The 16,833-nt window shown below is 26.5% G+C and overlaps 2 protein-coding genes across 2 annotated transcripts; both read right to left on the bottom strand.

Moving 5' to 3' along the window:
• Positions 1–1,397: 1,397 nt before the first annotated feature.
• On the bottom strand, positions 1,398–3,687 carry LOC107628506 (peroxidase P7-like). The gene is made up of 3 exons (XM_016331151.3): positions 3,460–3,687; positions 2,723–2,917; positions 1,398–1,961 (listed from the first exon to the last, which is right to left on the bottom strand). Exons 1-3 carry the CDS (start codon positions 3,685–3,687, stop codon positions 1,398–1,400), a joined length of 987 nt encoding a protein of 328 aa, XP_016186637.1.
• A 1,824-nt stretch (positions 3,688–5,511) lies between these two features.
• On the bottom strand, positions 5,512–7,811 carry LOC107628505 (cationic peroxidase 1-like). Its single transcript, XM_016331150.3, has 4 exons — positions 7,536–7,811; positions 6,795–6,986; positions 6,554–6,719; positions 5,512–5,900 (listed from the first exon to the last, which is right to left on the bottom strand). Exons 1-4 carry the CDS (start codon positions 7,758–7,760, stop codon positions 5,512–5,514), a joined length of 972 nt encoding a protein of 323 aa, XP_016186636.1. The 5' UTR covers positions 7,761–7,811.
• Positions 7,812–16,833: the final 9,022 nt, after the last annotated feature.

The following is a 16,833-nucleotide window of genomic DNA, read 5'->3' as shown; positions in this document are numbered from 1 at the left end:
TTTTAAGAACTCGCTCTTAGCTTTAACTTTTCTCTTTTTAGAGGGTTTTAACAGTGAGCATCTAGAAAATTTTGATAGTGCACGAAATATATATATATATATATATAAAATGTTATAATAAAAATATTATGTGTATATAAAAATTGGTTATCAAATTATTTATTAATCATTATATATTTGTATATAAATATATGTATTGTTTAATTTATTTTTAATATGTATTTTTTATTTCAATATATATACACATTACACATGTAGTTATTTTCTATGTAAATATAACATGATTAGTTTTTATAATATCTAATTTTACAAATTAAAACATTAAAATAATTATTTATAAATAGGATAAAGTATATTTTTTATCCTTAAAATTTGACAAAAGTTTCAAAAATATTCCTAAATTTTATTTTGTTTCAATTTTGTCCCAAAAGTTTTCGATTTGCATCAAATATATCCCTGACGGCTAATTTTTCAAAAAGTTTAAGATCAATTTAACAATAATTTCATAAGAACAACCCCTCAACACAAGCAAATCAAGCATAATTTTCATGCATTATTGTTATATTGGTCTTAAATTTTTTGAAAATTTAGCCACCGAGGGTATATTTGATGCAAATTGAAAATTTTTGGAACAAAATTGAAACAAAATAAAACTTAGGGGTATTTTTAAAACTTTTGTCAAACTTTAGGAACAAAAAATATACTTTACCCTTATAAATATCTATCTTTTTATGTAGGATAATGCTACATATTCATATTTTTTTGTTAACCAATGCAAGTCCAATCAAATTTGTCTAAGACAACAAAAATCAGTTATAACTAATATTATTTTAAATTTTATTGTTTAAGTTGGTTAAACTTAGTTCATAAAAAGATTTAGATGTGTAGTATTTTTTTTTATATATATAAGTAAATACTTATTTAAAATTTACTTCTTATACAATTAGAAGTTAATTTTTATTGAAATTCATAGATGAAAAAATTATTTCAATTAATATAATTATAGAAAAAATTAAAACTAATATAAAAAAAAGATAAATAACACTTTTTCGAGTTAATTTATAAGAAAAACACAAATTTTATTTAAATTGAGAATTGATCATTCTAATGATATCTAATTCTAATGATATCTAATATGAAATTTTTAAATTGACTATAAAATACCAAAAATTAAGTAAAAAATTATTATGGGTCAAATTTAACAATTTAATAAGAACAAATAAATATTATTGTTCATATACTACTAAAAAAAATTTTAAATCTATGGGGCGATTATCCCCACACTCATATACATACATCCGTCCCTGGTTTTAACCATTTAAAATATATCTAAAAAAATAATATTAATCCTACTTACATTACATAGTAACCTGATATGTAATGCTATATATACTTTCTTAATGATATTGATTCACTTTCCTACAATTCAATCGAATTTCACCATGATTCCCAGTGAGTGGCTTTATATTTCCCATCTTAACCATAGATTTAGCAAAGTCCTTATAAAATCCTTCAGCATCATAGCTATATTTCTTGACCAATCCATCCGTGGAGTCACTATTTAACAATTCTTGATCAGAATGCAAAACCCCTTTCTTGTGAACCAAGTCACCATAGTAGGCGGCGTCAAACCTCGCGGCCGAGGCGGTGTCCAATGGGGCAAGAATATCAGGGTTTCCACCCTTTCTAGGGCAAATGTACTTGAGCTTCTTTGCAAATTTAGGGTTGATGTTGGTATCGTTGTAGATATGGTCCTTGAAGAAAAAACAACGTGCAAAACCGATGGTGTGGGCACCGGAGAGAACCACAAGGTCTTTCTCATTTAGGCCATGGTTCTTGAAGTTTGAAATGAGTTGAGAGATGCTAAAAAATGGTGCTGGAAGGTTGTTGTTTGCATCATCAAGGCTTGCTGTGGTTGAGTCTCTTCTACCAAGTCTCACCTTCCATCTTGGTCCTCCTAACTGTAAGTTTTGCAAGCACATCATAATTGTTACTAATATCTATACTTTAATTTATTTATATTATATAGGTCTAAAAATAAAAAGTCATATTCTTTTTTATGAAAAAAAAAAAAAAGCCATGCTATCATCATCAAAGTTATGTTTTTTTTATGTTATCGTTATTTCCGATTAAATTTTTTTCTCACACCGTGTCTTTCAATATCCAATAAGTTAATAATTAATTTGTTGTGGATTTAAGTTTTATTTAAAATATATATATACAAAAAAAGTTGAACAATTAATATTTATTTAAGTAGATAAATGAACTAATTATATACGTAAGATTTGTTCATATATATATTTTATTAAATTTATTTATGGAATATTTTTTTATTAGATTTAAATTTTAGTAATAAAATTTTTTAGTGAGACACAATCTATATACTGTGGAATTTATTTTATTAAAATTTGAAGAGTTTTATTTTCTGTAGTATAAAATAGTAGAGAAATTTTTGTGATTAGTAATTTTTAATAATTTTATTATTATTTAACTAGCATAAATATTAAATTATTTTTAATAAATAAATTTTATTAATTTATGTGTGTGTAAATACTAAAAAATATGAATACAAATTGTATTAATTTATGTATAAAAATTTTGATAAATATAAATACAAATTATATATTTTTTATGTACAAAATTTTTGTAAATATGAATATAAATTATTATTAGCAAAAATAAATAATATTTATATATAGGACTGCACAAAAATGTATATTACCGCAACAACAGAATCTCTAGCAGCAACGGCTAAGATGTCAGCGCAAGAAACAACTGGTTTTCCACAAGCTTTGTCCACTGCCTCCTTTATTTCGTCCACCACTTCAAATCCTCGAACAGAGTTTTTATTAGAAGATGCATTTTTTTCACTATCAATGGTGGATGTGGGGTCTAGAAGAATTGAACCATCACAACCCTGAAATCATACATGTCAACAGAAATTCAGATATATGAATGCATGCGCGAATAGAAAATGCAAAACTCATATTCATTCTATGATAGATTATAGAAAATATGATGATTAATGTTCCTAATTTAATTACTTATCCAAAACAATAATATATGTTAAGCAGGGTATATTTGGTTGGTGAGTAGAAATAAAGTGAAAAAATTTTAAGGATAAAATTTATATAATTTTTTTACATCAAATTATCCTCCTCTATAATCTTTTGAATAAATAACTCTTTTTATTGCTTGACCTAAATATAATCTAACAATTTTTGTTATTCACAAAATTCAATTTAAGGGAGACTTATTTAAAAGAAGCAAGTGTTGATGATCAATCTAGTATTCATTGAGACCTCAAGTAAGATTTTTTTTTTAAGGTATTTTTTTATATTTTATATTTTTGTTTTTGGAGGACAACAAAGATTAAATTTTAGATCTTATGTTATGAAATTATTTTTGTCAAAAGTTTAAACGGATAAAAAAAAAACAGAAAGAGGCCAAAAACCTTACATTAACAAAGCAATCATGGAAGTGCAAGCGTAACAAAGAAGCACCCATACGTGGCTCTCTTTGAACAGCATTCTCCACCACTCTTCTTATGGTGCTCAAAGCCTGAGGGCATGAATGACCATAGTAATTTGGTGATAATAATGATGCTGATGACAAAGATGTTGTAGCAAGAGCTGCAAACATCATAGCTTGGAGAAAAACAAAGAAATTACCACGCAATAAATCCATTTAATTAATACAATATATTATACTATAACCGATGATTAATCAGTAGTGAATATATTTAGGTAGATTAAACTTATGATAGCTAGAGACAATTGAGGTTACGATGAGAATTTAGTTGGGTTGCTAGAGTTAATTAGTTCAAAGTATTTATAAAAAGGCAATTGTAATCCTAGTGATTATTGATGGACTTGGCCATGGAAATGACCATTTCGCCTGAAGAAATTTTCTTCATGCGTATTACTTAACTAGGTAATTAGCATTTAACTTGCTAGAATTGATCACGTGTGAGAAATCTGGAAAAGTATTCGTCCTTGGTTGATCAGGTCTATGGGTTCGGAGTTGTTAATTAGGGTAAAGTCAACCACAATAAATAAAAAAAATAATGATATTATGTATAAATTTGGGTTTTATGTACAAGAGTAATGAGAAGAATTTATTTATTTGGCATGGATAAGGTATTTTTCTATGAAAACATTATCAATTTTAGTTTTGGTCTCATAAAATTAAAATTTACTTTAGATCTAAATATTTTTTAAAAAAATATAGAAAATTAATTTTTAGTTGATCAATGTTAATTAATTTTTTTTTAAGTTTAGGATTTTAAAATTTATAATTCAAAATATAAAGGTAAAAATTTATGAATTAGAGTCTAAAATTTAAGATAAATAAAATAATTTTAAAAAATTAGCTAATATTAATTGAAATTTTTAATTTTTTAGTATTATTTTATTTTATATACTAAAACAAAGCATGTTTTAAATTTCGAGTACACAATAAGTTAATAACTGGATTTTAAAACATGAAAATATAAGAGACGTGACAAGGTAACTCTCCCATTCCCCTATCAGAAATTCAGAACAAGTCAAAAAAATTACTGCGTCAAATTAAAATATTATGGTTATGCTTATAATTTGTTAAAGAACAGTATAAGCCAGTTAGGACATACGATCTTGTCACCTTTATATATATATATATATATATATATATATATATATATATATATATATATATATTCTTAATTTTAAATTATAAATTTTAAAATAAACTTAATTAATATTAACTAACTATACATTAATTCATATATAAATGTATAGTTAGTTAATATTAATTAAGTTTATTTTAAAATTTATAATTTAAAATTAAGATTTATAATATAATAAAATCTAGAATATAAGATAAACAAATTTAATTTTTAAAAAATTAACTGATGTTAACTATAAAAAAATTAACTCCTTAGTATTACTTTCTATTATAATATTACCACAGCATTGAACTATATTGTATCCTTGCTAGTTGACCAAGGTAATTAATAACTGAGAAATGGTTTATTATTTTATTCACGCTATAAAGCCTGTAACTACTCTAGTCTCTAGAACAATTCATAATAGGTATGTAATAACAAGGACAATCACAAGACAAATATAATTTTTTACTCAATCAAATTATAAAAATACAGACATGTAACGGTAAATAATATTCGTCTCATAATTATTTAATACTTCACAAGGTATACATCAATAACAATAATCAACCTCAAATATTTACAACCACTAATATAATTCTTAAAATTTTATCTAAGTTAATTTTAGATATCATAAAATAAAGATAATAGTGGTTGCAAATATTTTTAAAACATATATTGAACATACTTAAAAGACATACAAATATTTATACACCCACAAAAATAATTTATTTAATTTCAAAACACCAATTTTTTTTTTTTTAAATTCTCACGTTATCTTTTAACTCGACAAACAAAAGACTATTTCATTACAGATCTGATGAGTTTTGTTTAAAAATTGATTGCTGATTTTGTTAAGTAATAACTCAATTGACTCTACTACATTGCTTTCTAATCTCACCATTGGGTGAAATTAGTGGGCTAAGTTGTCCCATCTTAACCATTGCCTTAGCAAAATCAGTTTGGAAGAGAGTTGGATTGTTCACATAATTTTGAACTTGTGAATCTGTGGAACCGTTATTAAAGAGTACTTGGTCCGAATGCAAAAGACCCTTTTTATTCACTAAATCTGTGAAATATCTGTTGTCAAATTGATCAATTGTAGTGCTAACATCCAAAGACGCTAAGTTGTTGCCACCACCTGAAATTGGACAAATTTCTTGCATGGATTTCGCAAAAGAGGGATCTATGTTGGTTTCGTTGTAAATCCTTGATCTGAAATTTGTACAACGTGCTTTCCCTATTGTGTGAGCACCTGAAAAATAAGAGAAATATTATATGTTTTTATTGACTTTATATTAATTTATTAACTTCTTTTTTGCACACAACCCTAGTTACTAAATTAATCATACATATTAGAATATAAAATATACATTAAAAATTAATAAAATAACACATATATTTATATAAATATAGTGGTTAATTTTATCATAAAATAATTTTTTTCAAAAATTTAAACTAATAAAAAAATACATGAAGATACATGTATTTACAAATAGTATTTTTGAAGAGGTGTATACAAATTAAAAAATAATACAAATAATAATCTAATTTTTATTTTATTTTCATTATATATATAGGCATGTTAAATTGTCCGGCCATTTCATTAATTAAACGTATGTAATGTAATTTTAGTAATTGTGAAACTAATTAAAATCGTAAATATTTTATTTTAAAAAATTAATGTTGAGATCAAGTGTTTTTTATTTCAGAAAAAAAATTATAATCCCTGATAATAAATAATAACAATAATATTTGAGAAACAAAAAAATCAGTTAAAAATTAAAACTACTCAAATTTATCTTATTTAATATTTATTAATTATTGCTATAAAAAAATTTAAATTTTTTTTTGTCTCTCTAACATTTATTTACCGAAAAATAACATGCGAAGCAAAGATTGAGTTACCTGATAAGGCAACCATATCTTGAACTGTGAAACCCTTGTTACTAAAAGCAGTGATAATGTTACCAAGGTCCAAAAAAGGAGCAGGTAAGTCGTTATTAGCATCTGTTAGACTTGCAGTTCTTGAGTCTCTTCTCCCCAAGTTCACGTCCCACCAAGTTCCACCCAACTATATATATATATAAAGTAAAAATTAATTAATATTTATATATTATTAAGCAACAAAAATAATGTAGATACTTACGGCAACAACTGAATCTCTTGCAGCAACGGCGAGAATGTCAGCACAAGAAACAACTCCAGGACAAATAAACTCAAGTGCGGATTTAATGTTCTCTATAACATTGAAACCCCTCAGAGAGCTTCTATTCGGTAAAGCAGATCGCTCACCAGTGAAATTTGCTGTGTCATCTAGCAACACTGAAGCATCACATCCCTATAACATTATTATTATCTTTTAATTAGCCTCAGATTACTATATACATGAAAATCTTTTAAATTTAAATTTCATGCATTGTTAATATAAAATAATTTTACAATAATAATTATTCGCATATTAATATATTAGTAAAAATAATTAATTTTTAAATTTATTATATAAAAAATTATCTAAAGACATGTATCTCGTTAATAATTATATAAAATATTTTATACTATCAATGTATTAAAATTAAATTTATTAAATTTTATTAATAAATTTATTCATACATTTAATTTTAAAATAAATAATAAAAAATGTCATGAAATTAATTTATTTTAAAGTTTAAATTAATAGAAGTAAACACATAAATTTTTGTAGAAGTTTTATTTTTTTTATTTGTCTTGTATTAAAATTCTTTTTTTAGAAGTCAACAAAATTAAACTCTGAACTTTTTGAGTTATAAAAATTTTAATATCACGTTATAAAATTACTTCTTGTGAAAATTTAAACTGATAGAAGAAGACACACGAATAATTACGTTTTCGATATTTATATATAACTCACTTGAACAAAGCAATCATGGAAATGAAGACGGAGCAAGGATGCAGCCATTCTACGCTCCTTCAAGACAGCAAGATTGACTGCTGCTTTGATGGTAACAAGGGCTTTAGGACACCGATTGTCATAGAAGGTACTAGGTTGTAACTGTGCTAGTGTTAACCCTACAAGACAAAACGACAAACATATTCTTAGTTTGAAGCAAGAAAGTGTTGTCATACTTGCAGCCATGTATGTTAATGGAACTCTTCTTTGACAACTAGCAATGATAGAGTTTGTGATTCTTGGTTAAGGTCTTTAGATGTGTCACCTATTTATATACATGATGATGCTTAGCCTTGACTACATAATAATATTGTTGTACCAATTGTACAATGAATTCAGCACATTCTGCTGCGTGCGTGCGTGCCTGCACGAAACTGGAACGAAAAAACTAATTAAACAAACACAACTAACAAATTTTGAACTTAATTTTAGATGTTGGCCTTTGAATTCCAATATGTCACGTATAAAGACATAGTTAGTTTAGTTGTTAAGTTTGGTATGTATTTTATTTTGTTGCCATAAGGATATTTTAACGAGTAGATCCTGAAATTGTGGCACTATGCATGCTTCATAGTATATAAATAACAAATAATAATGAATTTTTAAAAATAAGAGACATAATTAATTAAAAAATTAAAATAATATATTATTAAATTTAAAGACTTATTAAAGACTTAAATTTTAAATGACAAAATATTAAGAATCACTTACGACATTTATTTGGAGGGCAATGACCAATACCCTACAAGGATATAAAACAATGAAGGTAGTGCGGGTGTTGATATTTTATTATGTTTTTGCATCGTCCATTTTTGGGCTAATATTTAAATTATTTTTTTAAAAAATAGAACATTTTTTAAATTCATTTTTAAAAGATTTTTTTTAATTAAATTGATTTTTTAAAAATTATAAATTAATCGTATTTGTTCTTCCGTCACACCACTAACAATTTTTGTCAACGATTAATAATGTAAAATGCTAACTGCTAACTGAAAGTATACATGACGCATAATATATCTAGTTGATCAAATATATTTATGAAAATCTATCGATAGTGAGATCATATTGGAAATATGGTTTATGTAATTAAAAAAATAGACTAAATTAATATATTTTTATAAACATATATATAATCAATATCTAATTAAGCATATCAAGTATCATGTTATTATTAATTAATATTTTACATTATCAACTGTTAAAAAAAATTATTAATTCGAGTGACTTAAAAATAAATATAATTAATTTATCATTTTTTAAAAATTAATTTGATAGAAAAAATTTATAGATGAATTTAAAAAATATCTCATCTTTTAAGATTAAGTTAATTATTATTTCGTCGATTTTTCTTTGGAACCTTTCTCTTTCTATATTTAATATTTATTATTGTGATGATTAAAGAAATCTTCCCAACAATATACTTGTCGTGATACCTAGCCAGCTTGTTGTTGTTTTTCCTACTTCTTTTCTTAATTTTTTTTTTAATTAAGTCTACTAGAAATAAATCATCGTGTATTCATCGGGCAAAAAGTCAATGTTAATCTCCAGTTTTTTCCGGAGTTCATTTCTAGGTGGAAAGAACTCAAAGAAGCTAAGTGTGCCAGACTAATTTAATATAAATCAAAACTTCATTTAAAATTTTATTATTGGGTTATAAGTTATTGCATATAAAAAACAAAATTTAAATTTTTAAATTTATTTAACAACGCTAATAATCTATCAATTAAACCAACTAACCTAAATTGATTGGATCATAACATTTGAGCAAATCACTTACAACTGGTCATCGTTTACCCTCATTTTTTTATTATATGGACTGCAAAACTGTTTTAAAACTTCATTCATTCAATGCTAATTTTCAACCTGAGATAACTTCTCTTGTTACATGAGCTCGTTCCTCTTTCTGTCAATATTATAAATGTGACAAATGTATGAAATTAACCTTACATAAAAAAAATAAAAAAATTATAAGATGAAAGATTTATTAAATTGACATTTTAAGATTTTAAATTGAATGTAGTATTTTTTTTATCTTATATTCTCTTACTTTTTTAAAATCTTCTTAGTGATTGAAAATTTTCTATGGTAACTTAACACTTTATTATTTTTTAAATTGATTGAACAATTTTCAATTCTAAATATTATAACACCATAATACACTCACAGAGTCACACTACATACTCTCATACATTAAGAGACACATGACATGCCATTCCAACTAAGTCTCAGGCCCTCAGCTGTTTCTAGAGGCGAAAATAAGTTTCTAGGGGCGAAAATAAGTTAAACGGCTTGTCAAGAATATGCAATCTGACCTGCATTTGATCTGGTCTGACCTGTCTTATTATAAAATAGTTTTATGCTAGATTGATTCAAAAACCTAATTTTATTTATAGGTTAAGTTCAAACTAGAAAAATAGTTTAATAGGCCTGTCAAGTTTGTCTGAACCTGTTAAAATATAAATAAATATAAAAATAATTTTTTATAATTAAAATAATTTTAAGGGTAAAGTATACTTTTTATCCTTGTAGTTTGATAAAAGTTTTAAAAATACCTCTAAGTTTTATTTTGTTTCAATTTTGTCCCAAAAGTTTTCGATTTGCATCAAATAATATACCCCTGACGGCTAATTTTTTAAAAAATTTAAAACTAATTTAACAACAATTTCATAAGAACAACCCTCAACACAAGCAAATCAAGTATAATTTTCATGCATTATTGTTGGATTGATCTTAAATTTTTTTAAAATTTAGCCGTCGATGGTATATTTGATGCAAATAAAAATCTTTTGGGACAAAATTAAAACAAAATAAAATTTAGGAATATTTTTAAAATTTTTGTCAAACTTCAGGAATAAAAAATATACTTTACCCAAATTTTAAATACTTTAAAAATTTAGATATTATCATAAGAATTGAATTTAATATATTGTATATAAATATTTTTTAAAAAAAATTAATTTTAAAATATTTTTATTTTTATTTTAATAAAAAAATTATATATATATATATATTAGACTTTTTATCAGGCCAAGTCAAATTTAATAATAGAGCAGATTTAATATTTAAAATAAAGTTTATACTAAACTATAAGTTAGATTTAGGCCAGTTAAATATATTATAGGTTTGGCTTGTTAAAAATAAGTTAGACGGCTTATTAAGAATATGCAATTTGATCTGCATTCGGTCTGGTCTGACCTGTCTTATTATAAAATAGTTTTATGCTATGTTGATTTAAAAATCTAATTTTATTTATAGGTTAAGTTCAGATTGAAAAAATAGTTTAATAGGCTTGTCAGGTTTGTCTGAACCTGTTAAAATATAAATAAATATAAAAATAATTTTTTATAATTAAAATAATTTTAAGGGTAAAGTATATTTTTTGTCCTTATAGTTTGATAAAAGTTTTAAAAATACCTCTAAGTTTTATTTTGTTTCAATTTTGTCCAAAAAATTTTCGATTTGTATCAAATATACCCCTGACGGCTAATTTTTTTAAAAAATTTAAAAATAATTTAACAACAATTTTATAAGAACAACCCTCAACACAAGCAAATCAATTATAATTTTCATACATTATTGTTGGATTAATCTTAAATTTTTTGAAAATTTAGCCGTCGATGGTATATTTGATGCAAATAAAAATTTTTTGGGACAAAATTGAAACAAAATAAAACTTAGGGATATTTTAAAAATTTTTGTCAAACTTCAGGAACAAAAAATATACTTTATCCAAATTTTAAATACTTTAAAAATTTAGATATTATCATAAGAATCATTTAGTATATTGTATATAAATATTTTTTAAAAGAAAATTAATTTTAAAATATTTTTTATTTTTATTTTAATAAAAAATTTATATATATATTAGACTTTTTATCAGGCCAAGTCAAATTTAATAATAGAGCAGACTTAATATTTAAAATAAAGTTTATAATAAACTATAAGTTAGATTTAGGCCAGTTAAATATATTATAGGTTTGGTTTGTTAAAATAAAGTCTAACATGTCTTGTTTTCACCAAAAATTATTTCTTATTCTAAAACTTTTTTTATTATAAAATTAAAAAAATTATTTTTTTAAAAAATTATTAAAACTTTAATTTTTAAAATCCAACTTTTTTTTTTGTGGGGAGCAAGTTTATTGTAATTTTTTTTAATTTTAATCTTAATTTTTTTTTTAATTTCTGCTCCAACAGATTAAGTCATTTTCATTTTCTTTTCTTTTTTTGGTCAAGTGGAAGTCATTTTCATAAGTTCATATAGAGTTGGGTCTGCAGTGCATGACCAAAAACAAAAGTAATGTTAGTGGACTTAATTTTTGAACACTTCATAACATTATTCTTTAGACCGAAGGATTCAACAATTATTTGTCATCCTCCAGATTCCTGTAAGTGTTAGGATGGGATTTATCTTCACTTTGGGCTTTGATTCGTTTTTGTATATGTATTTAAAATTATCCGTCATTAGAAATTGGGCTTTGAGTTTAGCAAAACCAAAAGCCGCCTTGTTATTACTAATATTTAATAGAATACATAACCCATGACTAAAAAAAAAACAATAGAATACATAACTTGAATTTGTAGAATAATTAGCTCATTTATTAAACCAACTTGGGTTGGTCAAGTGCATCCTGCAACTCATTAACCAGCGACAGACTTTTAAATAGAACTCAAATTTGTGATGGATTAGTCCTTGACTTGTCGAATTGGGGGATACCGTGAAAAAAAAAAAACAACTTGAATTTGTAGAATAATTAGCTCATTTATTAAACCAATTTGGGTTGGTCAAGTGCATGCAGCAACTCATTAACCAACGACAGACTTTTAAATGGAGCTCAGATTTGTGATAGATTAGTCCTTGACTTATCGAATTGGGAAATATCCTAGAAAACAAAAAAAAAAAATTGCTCATTTATTTACTTAAACAAATGTCAGAAATTTAAATTCCATTACCTATTTTTCATTCGAATTCCATTATCTATTTTTCTGTCTCATGTTGATAGTGACATCAACGGCAATAGAAACGATAAAAAAAATTGTCATTTAGTATGTTTTATAAAATATTTTTATATTTCAAAATTATAAATTTATTTTGTTTTTATTATATCCAACATTTTTTTGAGAGTAGAAATATACCCTTAATATTACCTATTTATGTCGAAAAATTAAAGAGATAACATGTAGAGGAGGAAGAGTATTGGGATATTAATAGAACAGAAAATTTTGAGAGATAGTATTTTTTTATGAATTTTGGCCTGTATTTAGTTGGTACTAATGTGAAATTATTTTGGCCTGTATTTTAAAAGAAGCCTTTTTTGATTTAGAGACTATAGAAGACAAACCAAGGTATTTATCCTGAGCCCCAATATGATTAATATTCATAGAGTTAGCTAGTAGTGTACGAGTAGTGGACGGAGTATTGTGGCTAAAGAATACAGCAGATTTATTAAGATTTACCCTCTGGCCACTGATGCTTTCATAAGAATTCAATAAATGCAGGATATTTGAACATGCTTTAGGATTAGCCTTACAGAATAAAATGGAATTATCAGCAAACAGGAGGTGGTTGACCTTGGGACATCGCCTATGTATCTGAAGACCCTGAATTAGTCTGTTTTGTTCTGCCTTGTGTAGCAAGAAGGAGAGACCTTCTGCACAAAAAAGAAAAAGATAGGGGGATAGAGGATCTCCTTGTCGAATACCTCTATTTGGTTTGAAGAAACCATAAGGTTGTCCTTCCACAATAACAGAATAAGAAACAGTTGTCACTAATTCTCGAATCCACATGATCCATCGGGAGTCAAAACCAAACTTCTCCAATATAAACCAAAGAAAGTGCCATTCCACCCTATCATATGCCTTACTCATATCTAATTTTAGCGCCATTTTATTTTCGAGACCCCTTTTTTTGTTCTTCAAGTAATGCATACACTCATGAGCAATTAGGATATTATCAGAGATTAATCTGCCTTTAATAAAAGCACTCTACGTAGGGCTAATTAGTCTATTCATCATACCCTGAAGCCTATGTACAAATACTTTGGAGATAATCTTGTAAAAGACTGAAGATAGGCTTATTGGTCTTACCTGAGTCATATCTTTAGCATCAGAAATCTTGGGAATAAGACAGATCTGAGTGTGGTTAAAACCCTTTAAGATTCTGCCCCCAGAAAAGAAGCTCTTAACTGCTCGAAACACATCACCACTAAGTATGTTCCAAAAGCTTTGAACAAATTTTGCTGTCATACCATCATCTCCTGGAGCACTTTGAGGATGAATGCTAAATGTTGCGCGTTTCACTTCCTCCATAGTCATTGGTCTTTGAAGCCTATGGTTCATGTGAGTTGTAACCTTAGGTTCAAAATCAATAAACAGAGGTTCAGGGTTCTCATGACAAGTGGAGGAAAAGATGTCCTTGAAATAAGATTCAGTCACAGAAGCAATACCAGCATTTGAAGTAGCCACTTCACCATCACTGCCAGTTAGTTGCCAAATTCTATTCCTTCGGGTTCGATTTCTAAATTTCTGATGGAAGAAAGCTGTATTCTGATCACCAGATTTGAGCCATTTGACTCTAGACTTATCTTTCCAATAAGATTCCTCATTTTGTAATGCTTTTTCAAGTTTGTCCTCTATTTCTGAAATGATGTCGCCTCCATGAATTCCTGCTAAACGAAGTTCCTCTAATTCCGACTGTAGTAAATCAATCTCCACCTTCGAATTAGATCTGTGTTCTTGCTGCCATCTGACAATCTTATGCCGACAACGCTTTATTTTTTGAGCTAGGATATACATGGCTGAACCATCAATCTGTTCATGCCAAACCTCTCTAACAATCTGCCTTATTTCATCATCGGAACACCATCTTTCTTGGAATTTGAATCGGCGTTTAGATCTCTCAGTTCTCGGATTAGAGTCTAGGAGAAGAGGGGCATGATCCAAGCCTGATTCTGACAGTCTAAGAACTGTTGCATTGGGATAGAGTTGCTGCCAATCAACTCCTACCAGGAATCGGTCCAGTCTTTCCTGTATCAACTCATCACCCCTCCGTCTATTTGACCAAGTGAATGGTCTTCCGACCATACCAATATCAATCAGGGAATTATCATCAATGAAACTATTAAAGGTTTCAATAGAAGAAGGAGATTTAGCACCCCCACCTTCTTTCTCCAATTGATTAGAAATGACATTAAAATTCCCCATTAACACAACCTTACCATCGAATTGTTGGGTGACTGAAGTTAATTCAGCAAATTGAGCCATTCTATATTGATCATTTGAATTGAGATAAACACCTAGAACACCATAGGGATCATTAGAACCAGCTGTCAGAACTGATGCCGCAATGAAAAATCTACCATCACTACCAGAAATACGGACATTACCAACGGGAAGATACTCACGAACTAAAAAGAGTGGCAAATTTATATGATCGTGGTAATCACTTGCAACGTCTTGTATTTCTGTGGCCAAATTTTGTGAAATTTTTCGACGATTTTGTTTGTTCGTGGCTAACTTGAGATGAGTTCTCTCAATGACCACAGACTCAATGATTATCGTGACAAAATCGAACGATTTTCACTTTTAAATTCCGCGTTTAATTTGGTTTTGTCCTCCATCCCTCTCAAAATATTTTTATGCAGTTTTTACTTTTTTAAAATTTAAACCGTAACTTAAAGGTAAATTCGATTTATCATGTGCAGGCTTTTTCAATTCTTCAATTGTTGAATTCTTCTCCCCCTTTTGAGTGCTGCCATGAAAAATTAATAAAGTATGCTAATGGTTTGACTTTAGATATTGTTGATGATGTATAATTTTCTCCCTTCGTATGATCCTTGAATTTGGCCATATCTCTGAATCATGTATTTTTTTACTTAGTATTAGCTATGCGCTGATTTGATTAATTTTTTCTTTTTGATTTAACTGTAGTTTTTTAACGTGGTTGTATTATTCATTACTTGTTACTAAATCAGATTGTAATGTAACCAAAAAGACTAAATTATATATATACAATTTCAATATTTATATTTTAGTTGTTACATTTTTTGTGCGTGTTCTTTTTGGTCAAATGCAGTTTCAGTGTCCAATTTTACCATATGCATTATTTAGAGATTTTGGTGATAGAATAAAATGATTCAATTAAAAATAAATGTTAAAATTATAAAAAAAGTACTTATAAAAAGAGTACATATTTATCTTTGATAAAATAGTTCTAACTAATTTTAGAAAGTAAAAAATACTAACTATGATTTTATTAAAATAATAACTAATTTAATTATTCATTATTTAATTACTCACTCTTAATTTATGGCAACATTAATAAACAGAATTTTAACTTTTAAAATTCAGAATATTAGTTTTATACCTATATTTTATTAATTTAATTTAAAAAATAAATTAAAATTATTTTTATCGGAGTTCATTTTTTAATTATGTATAAAATTTTTTTTCTTCAATTTAAAGGTATCAAATTCTTAAGTTTTAAGTTTATTTATTTTAATTTTTACTGATGCCATTTTTTTTAAATTCAACGAGTAAAAATTTTAAATTCTAATTAATATGTAAAATTTTTTAATATAATTTAAAGTTGTAAATTTTACAATTTGATATTTTTTTATTAAAATTAAATTTTACTCTAAATTAAAAAGTTATAGTTAGTTCACTAAACAAAATTCAAATTAACATCTATAATAGGATGAATGAAATTTTGAGCGGCAATGTTAAGCGCAACTTTTATTAAGTAGCCCACTCATCCAGTCTTAACAATAACTTCCTTCCACTATTTCCAAAATCCCTATTTGTTAGCTCCTGCAATTAATTCAAGTTTGATAACATGCAGTCAACCCTTTCGTTAATAACATTTTCTTCCGTTTCTCCCGATCGTAATTTCTTAACTGCTGCACTCAGATCAATTCAGCTAACCTTCAGAGCAATTCGCTCAAGACGTTCCTGTTTAGGTTCTAGGTATGATCACACCGGACGTTCTGTGAAAGAGCATGACCATGATTTGCAGTTCGAGTACCGTCAGTTTGAGTCGCCGAAGAAGCAAGCAAAATCGGTGGAATCAGAATTCTATCTATAAACCCGAATCGCGAAGAAGATTTTCATGACATCATTTTGTTTTTTATATTTCTTTTAGTCAACAATGAAAGTTAATTTTAGACTCTTTTTTTTTTTTAATTCCAACATGCATTCTTTCTTTTGTTACTGGTTGTAGATAGATTCTAAATCACCAATTGGCATTTTGAAAGATGTTATGCAA

Source organism: Arachis ipaensis, chromosome B2 (genome assembly GCF_059453495.1).
Source record: "Arachis ipaensis isolate K30076 ecotype BB chromosome B2, ASM5945349v1, whole genome shotgun sequence".
Lineage (NCBI taxonomy): Eukaryota > Viridiplantae > Streptophyta > Magnoliopsida > Fabales > Fabaceae > Arachis > Arachis ipaensis.
The sequence above is the reverse complement of the archived record's forward strand: the minus strand, read 5'-3'. Positions and strand labels throughout refer to the sequence as shown.